We start from the raw sequence: 12,315 nt of genomic DNA on the forward strand, positions 1-12,315 counted from the left end.
CTAAATTCTACAAGTTTGACACCCTGGCTGAGGAGGACCTAGAGTTTGCCCATTCGGTGCTGCAGAGTCATCCGCACTCTCCTGCACGTTTGGGAGCTTTGGTATAATCCCCATGGTCCTTACGGAGTCCCAGCATCCACTTAGGACGTCAGAGAAAATAAGATTTTACTCACCGGTAAATCTATTTCTCGTAGTCCGTAGTGGATGCTGGGCGCCCGTCCCAAGTGCGGATTGTCTGCAATACTTGTATATAGTTATTGTTTAACTAAAGGGTTAGTGTTGAGCCATCAGTTGAGAGGCTCAGTTATTGTTCATACTGTTAACTGGGTGTAGTATCACGAGTTATACGGTGTGATTGGTGTGGCTGGTATGAGTCTTACCCGGGATTCAAAATCCTTCCTTATTGTGTCAGCTCTTCCGGGCACAGTATCCTAACTGAGGTCTGGAGGAGGGTCTTAGAGGGAGGAGCCAGTGCACACCAGGTAGACCTAAAGCTTTCTTTTAGTTGTGCCCAGTCTCCTGCGGAGCCGCTATTCCCCATGGTCCTTACGGAGTCCCAGCATCCACTACGGACTACGAGAAATAGATTTACCGGTGAGTAAAATCTTATTTTTCATTGCCCTTGTTTTCATTAAATAAAATAGAGAGCAAAATAAACTTTACTGTCAATACATACAGTAAAGACATCAAATAAAATATTAAATTAATTACCATAAAACACTTGGACATATTAATAATTATGATTGTACCGAAGGGATCAGAAGGTCTTAGTCATTCACAATTGAAGTGTTACATGTAATTTGTTTGAACATTGCAATGACCCATTCACGTGGAAAACAGTTGGTTACACTTGCTCTTGCTGCATGTTTCAGACCCATTTGGAACTCTGGACCCTTTTGGAAGCAGTGCATTCAGCAGTAATGAAAGTTTTGCAGATTTTAGTCACATGTCCAAGGTAAGTACATTTTTGAATTTTCCTGTCCTGCCATGTTTAGGAGTAATTTTTTTCAGTTTTTTTTTCTATAAACCAAAGGCTGTAAAATTGTCAACTTGACAATGATCCTTAACCCAGTCCTACTATGACATTGTTATTTGTCACCACTAGGTGTCAGGATTCATTTACTGAACACTTGCTTTTCTGCTCATATTGAAACTATGAGATCTTAAGTATCTCTCTTACCACTTCAAAGCTGCAAGTGTAAGGTGTAATAAACAAGAGTAGTGTGGTTTTAGCTCTGAAATTGTAGCTTGTTTTCACAGAACTTTTTACCTTCCGTTTTCCTGATATTCTTTTTTAAATATATAGAATTTATATAGAATTTACATTTACAGAACGAAACCTTTCTTTTTAACTTACTGTAGTTTATGTTGCCTAAAAGTAAAATCTGTACCATTTTTGTAGCTTTGAGCGGCTTTGGGTTGTTAGTTTTGATAATTCCATGTTTGTTGCAGATAGCAGTATACATTTGTTGAAACTTGTGTTTACTTATTGTCTAATTACCCAATAGGAATTTTTTTTTTTTTCTTTTTGCAATTACGAAAAGAGTACAAATATATATTGTATTTGCAAACTGTTGTGGCATTGCTGTGACCAACATATGAAACTCCAGTGGCCTTTTTGTCTACATGCTTCTTCAAACTGTGCATGGCTGTTTAACATTTATCTAGTTTGGAAAAGGACTTGTAACTACCAGATGTTTTCAGACAGATTAATAAATCTATTTCTACTTTCTACTTCACTCCATAATGGCAGCTCTTATTATGGGTTGCCATAGGTTCTTACCTCAGAAATATTACCCAGCCTCCTGGAGCCACTGTCTTTGACGGGGGGGCCCCGTAGAGTTGAGAAAGAGAAACGGGGCCATTGTTCCTAAATAGTCTCTGTGTGGTGGACAGCGGAACCGGAAGTCAGAGGAGAAGCCCCAGCAGGCACAGTATGGAGTGTCAGTGCAGATATAGCCTGTGATGTGGCTGGAATCTGCAGGATTTGCTGCAGCTGTCTGCGCATGCACCCGCACTGAGGGAGGTTAGAGGGCAGTTAAAAATTATGCTGCACGTCAGATGGTGCTGCTTTTTGCTCTCTGACTGCAGGCAGCGGATTCTGCAAGAAAAATGGAATAACCCCCCCCCCCCCCCCCCCAAAAAAAAAAATGGCCGTTCAGTGCCCAAATAAGGGAAGTCCTTACTAAGGCTGACAAATTTTAATCTACAGTGTTCCTGCAGTTTTGGCATATAGAAAGAAACTTCCCAATAATATATAACAGCTAGGAATGGATAAAATATAAAAAAAAAAATCTAAGGAGGAATTCTATGAGGTGCAGGTCACAAACGAGCCTTAACAATGCATATGGAGCAAACTCATTAGAATATGGTGTAGGAGAGGATTTTGAAGAAATTTCTAGAATTTAGAAATTTCTACAATCAGATGAAATTAGAGAGGATGCTAGATCATTTAATATTGTATTGGTGGAAAGTGTGAAAGAATATTTATAAGCCTACGAACTGCAGAGATATGTCTGAGCAGGATGGTGAACAGGACCTATTGTTTGAAGATAGATCAAAGAAAAGTAAAGGAAATGGTGGTGAAGGAATGACAGAGTTTGGATGAACGGCAAGGCAGCCTTGCTAGGATTGTGCAGTACTTGTAAATCAGTTGAAAATTTAAGAATTACTTAGTTGGTGTAGAGTGCCAAGAGTGGATGCTGCAGTTGCAGAACTAAAATCTTAGACAATTAGTCCATTAGGAGACATCGCTTCATTTAAATATGCAGTGGCTGATAGAATGGAAATCTCTTTAAAAAAATTGCATTTACGGATAGCTGTCTCATTTCGATCAAATATGGCAGTGGTTTCAGTTTCCTGGTCTAAGGTTGTGGAGTTCTTCTATGCATACAGAGCTAGACGGAAGAATATCAAAGCAATACGTTTCTTGCCACCCCGCCCGCAGGTCCATGACTGCTGACGTGGTGACAAGAAAAGCGTTGTGGCTGTGCTCTTAGCAGATGCCCACTCCAAAAAATAGATTGGCGACTTTACCCTGTGCAGGCTCATTGTTGTTTGACAGCAGGTTTGATTCTATCGACAGGATGTAATGCTGCGCGAGTACGGCAGCCAAACTCTGACTTTTTTTTAAAGAGGCAATCACTTACAATGCAAAACTATGCCTTGTAAGTGATTGCCCCTTTAAAAAATGTTCGAGTTCGGCCGCCATACCGCACAGCCGCCGGACCCGGGGGGCATTATGGAATTATAAGGCATTCCTTTCATCAGAACCAAGGCAGATCCAATCCCAAACAGTAATGACTATGCCCAGCATCAACTAACTACACAAGTATGGGGCAGGCTTATGAGAGTCACAGAAAAATGTAATGGCTCTGTGCAGAGGTAATAACCGGAGGTTATCAAAAAAAAATCAGAAATGTGCCCAAAATAAACAGGTTTGTGATGTCAGACAGTCCTATCACTGAGATGAAAGTCCATTCTCTAGAACAGTGGTTCTCAAACTTGTCCTCCACCCACACAGTTCATGTTTCCTGGTCACCCGGCAGGTGCACTGTGTATCACCAACTGTCACATTTTAAAAATCCACTGGTGACCTGGAAAACATGAACTGTGTGGGGTCCTGGGGACTGAGTTTGAGAAACTGCTCTACAACAAACTTTATGAAAACTAATGGAATTGCAGACAGTGAGGTCTGTACCTTCAGCAGAGAGAGGAAAAGATTTTGTTCAATCCTGTTCCTCATAAAGAAACCTTTAGGATATTTCAGAATAGTACATACAAATATAATCACACAGCAGTGATACAACAACTGCTTTTATGAGTGTACTACCAGTTCTCTTCTATACATTGCTACCAGGTATTTTAACAACTAATAACTGCAGAATACCAGATAAACCAGTGCTGGGGATGCCTCAGAACTGGTAGATGAAGCTGACGTCCTGGAGCTACCTTCACCAACACCACACCCTAGTGACCTTGGGCCATGCTCAGCCACCCCTGTTGGGGTGGGAGCAGCAGTGCTAATCTTTTCACAAAGAAGGTCCCCCACAACACAACAAGAGAAATGGTTTTGGGTGCAGCGTTTGGCCAAATTGATGCAAACAATCCTTTAATACCATATTGAACCTCATGGTGTTAAATATTAATGCTTAAGTGGGCAGATTCAAGATGGAATCATTGACATCCATAATTAACTGTGTGGAACTAGATGAGTGCATGATATCAAGGATGCTTACTTGCATATATCAACCTGAATAGGTCACAATGCTTTCTCAGGATTGCTGCACAGTCCCACCGTTTCCAGTATTGAATTCCATCTTTAGGTTTGGCAAAGGTTCCATGGGTATTACAAAGATCATGGCTGTCATGGTGGCTTTCCTGAGGTCCAGAGGGCTGATAATCATTTCCTGTTTTAAATTCTCCTGAGAGAGGCAAAGTCTTTGCTTAGGGCACATTGATAGGAGACACTCACATCTGAGGGTTGACTTAACAATTACCAGAAAGTCACTCTGGTCTCTACTCAAAAGCTGATCTTTCTGGATTTGATATTTGACACTTGACAGTAGCAGTTGTTTCTTTGAGAGACCAAAATATGCTCTTTGCAAGTTCCTTTACAGTGTTTATTTCCTTTCTGATGGATGTTAGTCCATTTCTGCATTATAGTTCTGGCACAGATGGTCTCAACATTTGGAGCTGTGCATTTTGCATGCCTCGATTCCTGGTCATTACATAATGAACTCCTATCAAAATGAGAAAAGTTGTACTATCATTTGCCCAGACAACAGATTGGTCTGTTACTAAGAATGCTTTAGTCGCTTCTCTGGTGTGAATAAGGTCCATCCCTTTGCCATTTTGAACATGGAAAATGTTACAGTGGACATCAGCCTAATGTCACTGGGGCACTCTCGTCCTTCACAGCTGATTCTAAGGTGAGGGATTCTTCAGCAGAAGCAAAATTCTGTTAAATGTTCTAGAATTAAGAGCGACACATGGGCTCTCTAGTTGAGTGACACCTTCTGTTGCAGGGAAGACCCATACATATTCATACAGTGCCACCCAATGCCATACTTCAACTATCAGAGAGGCATGAAACCAGCAGGATTTTCTATCTAGTACCAACACAAAAATATACCTATTCTTTTTGCATTATAGGTGGTTTTTGTCTGGTGACCACACTACTCAACATACAATAATTTTAAAGGTGCCCATAGTTTGAAAGAGGGGTGCACCTCCAGGTATGTAGGTGCCAGGGTGGAGGAGGCAGGGGACTTCTTATCTATTGTTGTTTTGTTTTTGTTTTTATCAACAACCATCAGTAACTTCATTGCCTCCTTGAACGATGACTGCATGGTTGGCATAATGGTTAACAGAAGTCCATTATTTACTAACTAAGGTATTTGAAGGTTTGCTTCCGGGTGAACCTTTTCCTGCCACACTCCAAAAACATGCAAGTAGGTTAACTGGCTTCTAGCAAGAAAGAGAACCCTTGTAAGTGTGAGAGTCCATGTGGGTAGGGAGTATCGTTTGTACGCTCGACTGGGACTGAACTGTTCTTTGCAAAGCACTGCATAATTTTTCTACTCTATATAAATAATGATTAATAAATATTGCGGCACCCCTAGGCCAAAGGTTTCTTATTGAGAAATTCAGACAAAAAATATGAAATGAAGTAAATTGAGTTTATATGGTGAGGGACAGGATTTGCTTCTGTTTGTCCACATATTTTATGATTGGAAGCCACAAGCACAGTTTTTTCCTATCACATTGACCATACTGTACAAAAATTTGAATTGGCTTTGGCCCCCATCCCAGGGCACCCCTGCAAGTGCCCTGAGGCACCCTAGTTTGGGAATCACTGCTTTAGTATATTAAAGTTAAAAATAAGACAAATATATCCCCAGTGTCCCCATTGGATTAAGAGAAAAGTGTGACAGGACGGTACCGTACGGAAGCACTCGCCGCTTGCCGCGTCCCGTTGACTGCGCACAGAATGGAAGGTCAGCCGCACGAGGCCTGACCACATAGGGGATTCCCGCTTACCGTCAGTAACCGCCTGTTACTGACTCCACCCACTGCGCTGTGGGCGGGTTCTTGCTGCCACCACCAAACTCCTAACCTGCCGTGGCGTTTGGAACCACGGTTCTGCTCTGTATGTGCCGACGCACTGCCTTACCACAGCTGTGTGGTGTTGACGAATCCCCTCTAGCCACTTGCTAGGCCTCTACCGGTAGCTGGCGGAAGGCGGAGCTTGGAGACGTCAGGTGCTTCCCTGGACAGCCGGAGAACGGGGCTAGGTTTGGCCTAACCCTGTTGGTCACAAGATGAAGCAGTCTTCTTGAGGCAAAGGTGTTTATTGCTCAAATAACCTTTAAAAAGGCTCCTCCCTATTGCTAGGGGCAACAGCATACAATTAAGATGTTTCAGCAGAAGAAGATGTTACAACTACACAATCCTATGGGCCAACTGCCCTCCTTTTATCCCTCTCCAAGACCCTCTACCACAGGGGGTAAGCCCGCCCTGTGGTGTACAACCAATCAATGTTTACCCATGAGCTGTGCATGCTCTGGACTCATGCACACCTAACATTGTCCCCAATGGACAGTGGGGAGTGGCCGGTCTCCTTTGTCTCTCCCATCTGGGAGAGCAGGCTACTCCCACGGTGCCGTTCAGTCTGGCTGGGGGGAGGTTTTCCCTCCTAAACTGACTTCCAGAAACCTGCCCGGGACCCCTTCTCACTGCCTGCAGCCTGGATTTGGGCTCCAGAGCTGGGCAGCCTGGCTCCCCGGTCCAGGTCTCTGGTCCACTACGGCTGATCTCCAAGGAGCTCCAAGAAACCACTCAGCTTGTTTTATGGCTAAGCTGCTTCTCTTTCTCCCTGTCCCCATTGGAACTGTGAGGCTGGATGGGAATGCATTCCGTTTTTAGGGAAAAGGTCTGGGAGAATCCATCAGCCTGCACAGCTATGGATTCCCCCCTCCTGGGACACACAATCAAGTAAGTGCATTTTATCTTTAAATACATTACATTTTTAAATCACACTGTACATTTCTCTTTAAATATACCCTGAGCCTGTGCCCTGCACAGACTCTACATACTCAGGCACTGCAGTGCCTTCCCTAGCCCTGCAGCCTGGCTGCGAGGGCTCTCTGGGTGCTGGAGGTATGGGGCTGGCTTCCCCCATCCTCCAGCCTGCTTTTCTGCCTCTGGGGTTCCAGGGAGCTGGCTCTCCCTGTCCCCCCAGGGTGGCACTAATCAGTGGCCTCGCCGCACGCAGCGGCGCACCCCCCTGTACCGAAGTCCGGCGGACCGGGACACTTGTCCCGGCCGCCGTGACCCTGGCTTGTTGTGGTGCTGGGGCGCCGGGAGCGTAGCTCCCGGACCCCAGCGCTCACCATCCTGCTGGCCCGCCTAATGTGCCCACGCCGCTAGGGAGCCGGCTAGCCCGGTCCCCCCTGAGCGGCGCCTGTCGTGTGGCCTCGCTGCAGCGTCCGGCGGGGAGCCGGGCTGCAGCGCACCCCCCTCGCCGGCTAGCAGCCCGGGACGTCCGTCCCGGCTGCTGCGGCTGGCCACCCGTGCTGTGCTGAGGCGCTGGGAGCAGAGCTCCCGGCCCCCAGCGGCGGCTCTCGCATAGAGCACTGCAGCGGGAGCCGAGCTCCCAGCCGCAGCGCTCACCCTTCTCCCCGGCGCGCACACTCCAGTGCGCCCGGGGCTACACTGACCGCTGCCGGGAGCGGAGCTCCCGGACTCCGGCGGTCAGAGGCTGCCTCCTCTCCCCCGGCGCGCACACTCTGCTGAGCGCGCCGGGGGCTGTCCTCCCTGCCGTGGTCTCCGGAGGGGTCCGGGACCACGGCACAGTTTAAAAAAATACAGCATTTAAACATTTACACATCACGGCGCCTAGCGCCCAACATAATTCAAATTTGGCGCCAAGCGCCCCTTTGTCTTAAAAACTGGCGCCGGGCACTAGGGGTTAACCCCTTCAGTGCCGCAGGCGGCCATTTGCCCCGTGGCTGGGGCTCTCCGGCCACACTCCTCCCCCCCCATTCAAGCGGGTCAACCAGGGACCCATGTCCCAACGATTTGGGTCCTGGTCCCGCAGTCCGTTGGGGTGAAGGGGACGCTACCTGGGGGGTGTAGGCTCTGGCCTAGACAGTTCATCCATAGTGTAGTGGGCCTCTCTTCGTGGGTGCACAATGTTCAAATAGTCCACCTGAAGTCCAAGTTCAAGGCTCCACCACAAAAGTCTGTCCAATTCCCCCAAGGTCGGTTGCAGCCACCTAACAGGTAGGTGGTAAGTCACCACGGTGGGGGGCCGGTTACAAACAAGTGCCACCCACGGTGTCCCAACTGTGGCATACCCCACCTCCCACAATAGCAGTTTTCTGCTCACACAGGCCACAGGGTGCTCCTGCCCATATGGCTCTTTCTGGCTCGGTACTGCTCCCAGTCCGTGCAGTGGCGCAATAGTTCGTAACACACAGTCCTGGTCAAGAATGTGCGCCATCAGCACGGGAGCGGGTATCCGAGCCTCCTTCAATGACTGGAATGCCAACTCGCAAGCGGGTGCAAAGTCCACTGACTTGGGAATGCCCTTCCTAGCCATCTCTGTCAAGGGGTTCACTACAGGACTAAAGTCAATGACAACATGTCCGTAGGGCCTTACAGGTTCTAAGGTCAGTACCGGTCTGGGTGATGTGGGTCGGGGACAGCCTCTGGTTGCCTCCACCCCCTCTGGGTTGGGCCTACCCCTGTCTCCTCCCACATGGTGCCCCAGGCACTGCACCTCCGTCATACCTATCTGGCAACTGTCTGCCCTAACTGTCAGACCTGCCCTCCAATCCTCCTCCGTCGACCTATGACTCGGGAAACCTACCCTGTCACCTAGGCCTACTCCTTCCTCTTCGTCCGCTATCTGTGCCACAGTGATGGCGGCCAGACCACCAGCCTCTGGATCCTGTGTGGCATCCACTACAGGGAGGCTGCGTGTCTTCCCCGATCTACTGCGCACAGGCAGGGGACCTGCTATGTCCACAGCAACTTGCTGCAAGGGTTCTCCTATGGGCAGAGGCCCAGAGACAACACAACCGCTGGAGTGCCCCTGCTGCCAACGCATGGCACCAGCCTTACAGTTGGTCTGGGCGTCATCCGACATTCCAGACCAGGGTAAGCTCTGTGTCAGGCACTTCAGGGTACGGTCTGTCTCCGGGTTACTGTCCAAAGGGGTTTCGCTGGCAACCGACACCGGTTGCGCAGGAAAGTTCCCTGAGGGGACCAGTTGGACACATTCCCTATCTGGTCTATCCCCTCCCACTTTCCTGGCTACCCTGTACCTTAACCCTTCCCGCCAGGTCAAACTTCCTGCCCCAACCCTGTCAAGGCCGCTGCCAGAGTGGCGCCTCATGCCTTTCAGGGATGGGTCAGAGAGTTGAGCCTCCCTAAACTCCTGCCTGCGGCCCTCAATCTCTCCTAAATTGGGACACACTACAGGGGGATCTAGGTGGGGACTACTAGGGTCAGTCTGGTAGGGGTCAGTCATGGAAAAGTCAGTGTGGTTTCTCATACTCACCGCCGGAGTTGGCAAACCACTTGGGTCAGGAACATCATTGGGCACCCCCACAGGATCAAACGAGCTGGAACCGACATCCTCTGCGTTGCTAGGGGACGTGGGCATACCAGAGGCAAAAGGCATGCGGGGTCGATGTGCTGATCTAGCCGCTGTAATCTTTTCCTCTGGGCTGGTTGATGCTGTGGTTGGCTGTGCTGGCAGTTGTCTAGCAGCTGTAGTCTTTTCCTCTGGGCTGGGCTGTGCTGGAGTAGCTGATGTCAACGGTGGTTTTGGAACTTGACTCCGGGGAATGGCGCCAACAAACATAGTGACGATCCCACCACCCAGATCATTTCCTAGGACCACATCAGTTGGGAGACCATCCATGACGGCAACTTCTCGCAACTCTGGTCCAGCTCCCCAGTCCAGGTAGACTCTTGCCATGGGAACCGCTTTTTCTGTTCCTTCTGCCAGGGTGACCGTGGCAGTGCGACCCTGCAATACTGCAGCAGGATCTATAAGGTGGGGGCTCACCACAGTGATTGAGGCCCCAGAGTCTCTTAGGCCTTCTCCCTGCAGGTGTCCCACGTGGACTGGCTGCAGGTGCCTCCACATGTTGTGTAGGGGCTGTTTGGCCATGCAGGTGACTCTCTCCGCAGAGTGCACCTGTCTCTCGCCACACTCCATCGGACTGACTGGAGGGGGAACAGTCTCTGTAGGCTCATCTCCTCTCGTCAAACAAGCGAGCCGGGCTCCAGCACTCGGATTTGGGGCACGAGTCTGGGGTGCTTGGGATGCAGGACAGTTCATCCTCAGATGTCCGATTTTCCCACAGCCGTAGCACTTCTTCTCCAGTCGTGGCACCGATGATCTCTGATCAGTTGCAGGGACGCTGCGGTGCGGTTGCTGGCCAAGAGCACCCGGGTTGGAAGATGCTTGTCTTTGGGGGTGATGAGCTGAAGAGGGGGGTCCCCTTGGTGGTACAGTCTGTTGGAGCTGGCTGCTGGCGGGGCGCTTCTGCCCCCGTGGCCGAATTGCCACATACTTGTCGGCTAATTGGGCAGCCATCTTTAAGCTGGGTGGCTCCCGATCTAGCACCCACTCCTTCACTTCTTGGGCGCACCGGCGGTAGAACTGCTCCCTGCAGATCAGGTCGATCAGTGCGTCCCAGGTAGTGGCTTCTGAATCCTTCACCCACTTCACCACGTACTGCCGCAGCTGGGTGGCGAACTGCTCATGGGTGCTGCTAGGATTCTTGGGCAAGTCTCTGAACTTCTTCCTGTAAGACTCTGGAGTGATGAAGAATCGCTGGAGGAGGGCCTTCTCGACTTCGTCGTAGTTCCCACAGTCCTCCGTCGCCACTCCTCGATAGGCCTCCAAGGCCTCTCCATGCAAAGTGGGCACAAGGTGTCTCACCCACTCTGACTTGGGTAGATCGTGTAGTTTACAAGTCCTTTCAAAAACTTGCAAATGTCCATCAATGTCCCCATCACTGTCTGCAAACTTGGCAAACTGTATACGTCCTGATCTGTGTACAACAGCTGACAACGGCTCCCAGGGTACCACGGCCTGTGGTGCCCGCTCATCACGCCACATCTGGATGATGATCAAGCGCTCTTGTTCCGTTGCCCTTTCCCCCAATTCCGCTAGCCGATCTGCTAGGCTATCCGTACTGCCCCCGCTGGGACGTTGGGATCCTGGCCCTGCTAGGGATTGCTGGGAAACATTGCTGCTGTGAGAGTAGGCGGGGCTTGTGGTTCTCACCGGTTCCTTACGAAGGTCCACTGTTGGGCCGTCCTCTGCGATGCTGACGCCGTCAGTGCTTTCCACCTCCGCCCGATGAGACTCCTCCACGCTCCTGAGCGCCGCCTTCATGACGCTTCTGGACGCGTTGGAAGGGATATCCACACCCTTCCCCTGGCATACGATCTCCAGATCCTCCTTGGACATTCCGCTGAATTCCGCCATCTTGTGCGTTCTCCTGCGCTGCAGTTACTCCTCTCCTGAGTAACTCGGCTTCTCCAATCGGGTGATGAAAAGCCGCCTGGGAATATCCCACCGCTATGCCACCAATTTCTGTGACAGGACGGTACCGTACGGAAGCACTCGCCGCTTGCCGCGTCCCGTTGACTGCGCACAGAATGGAAGGTCAGCCGCACGAGGCCTGACCACATAGGGGATTCCCGCTTACCGTCAGTAACCGCCTGTTACTGACTCCACCCACTGCGCTGTGGGCGGGTTCTTGCTGCCACCACCAAACTCCTAACCTGCCGTGGCGTTTGGAACCACGGTTCTGCTCTGTATGTGCCGACGCACTGCCTTACCACAGCTGTGTGGTGTTGACGAATCCCCTCTAGCCACTTGCTAGGCCTCTACCGGTAGCTGGCGGAAGGCGGAGCTTGGAGACGTCAGGTGCTTCCCTGGACAGCCGGAGAACGGGGCTAGGTTTGGCCTAACCCTGTTGGTCACAAGATGAAGCAGTCTTCTTGAGGCAAAGGTGTTTATTGCTCAAATAACCTTTAAAAAGGCTCCTCCCTATTGCTAGGGGCAACAGCATACAATTAAGATGTTTCAGCAGAAGAAGATGTTACAACTACACAATCCTATGGGCCAACTGCCCTCCTTTTATCCCTCTCCAAGACCCTCTACCACAGGGGGTAAGCCCGCCCTGTGGTGTACAACCAATCAATGTTTACCCATGAGCTGTGCATGCTCTGGACTCATGCACACCTAACATTGTCCCCAATGGACAGTGGGGAGTGGCCGGT

The 12,315-nt window shown here is 49.8% G+C and overlaps 1 protein-coding gene across 8 annotated transcripts in view; it reads left to right on the top strand.

Moving 5' to 3' along the window:
• Nucleotides 1-12,315, top strand: part of EPS15L1 (epidermal growth factor receptor pathway substrate 15 like 1) — a 411,806-nt gene that overhangs the window by 266,118 nt on the left and 133,373 nt on the right. For all 8 annotated transcript variants that reach the window (XM_063914522.1, XM_063914523.1, XM_063914524.1 and 5 more), the window contains one exon: nt 873-955. In XM_063914522.1, coding sequence (XP_063770592.1) covers nt 873-955 — 83 coding nt within the window. The remainder of the gene's footprint in view (nt 1-872; nt 956-12,315) is intronic.

This window comes from Pseudophryne corroboree, chromosome 1 (genome assembly GCF_028390025.1).
Source record: "Pseudophryne corroboree isolate aPseCor3 chromosome 1, aPseCor3.hap2, whole genome shotgun sequence".
In the NCBI taxonomy this organism is placed as follows: Eukaryota; Metazoa; Chordata; class Amphibia; order Anura; family Myobatrachidae; genus Pseudophryne; species Pseudophryne corroboree.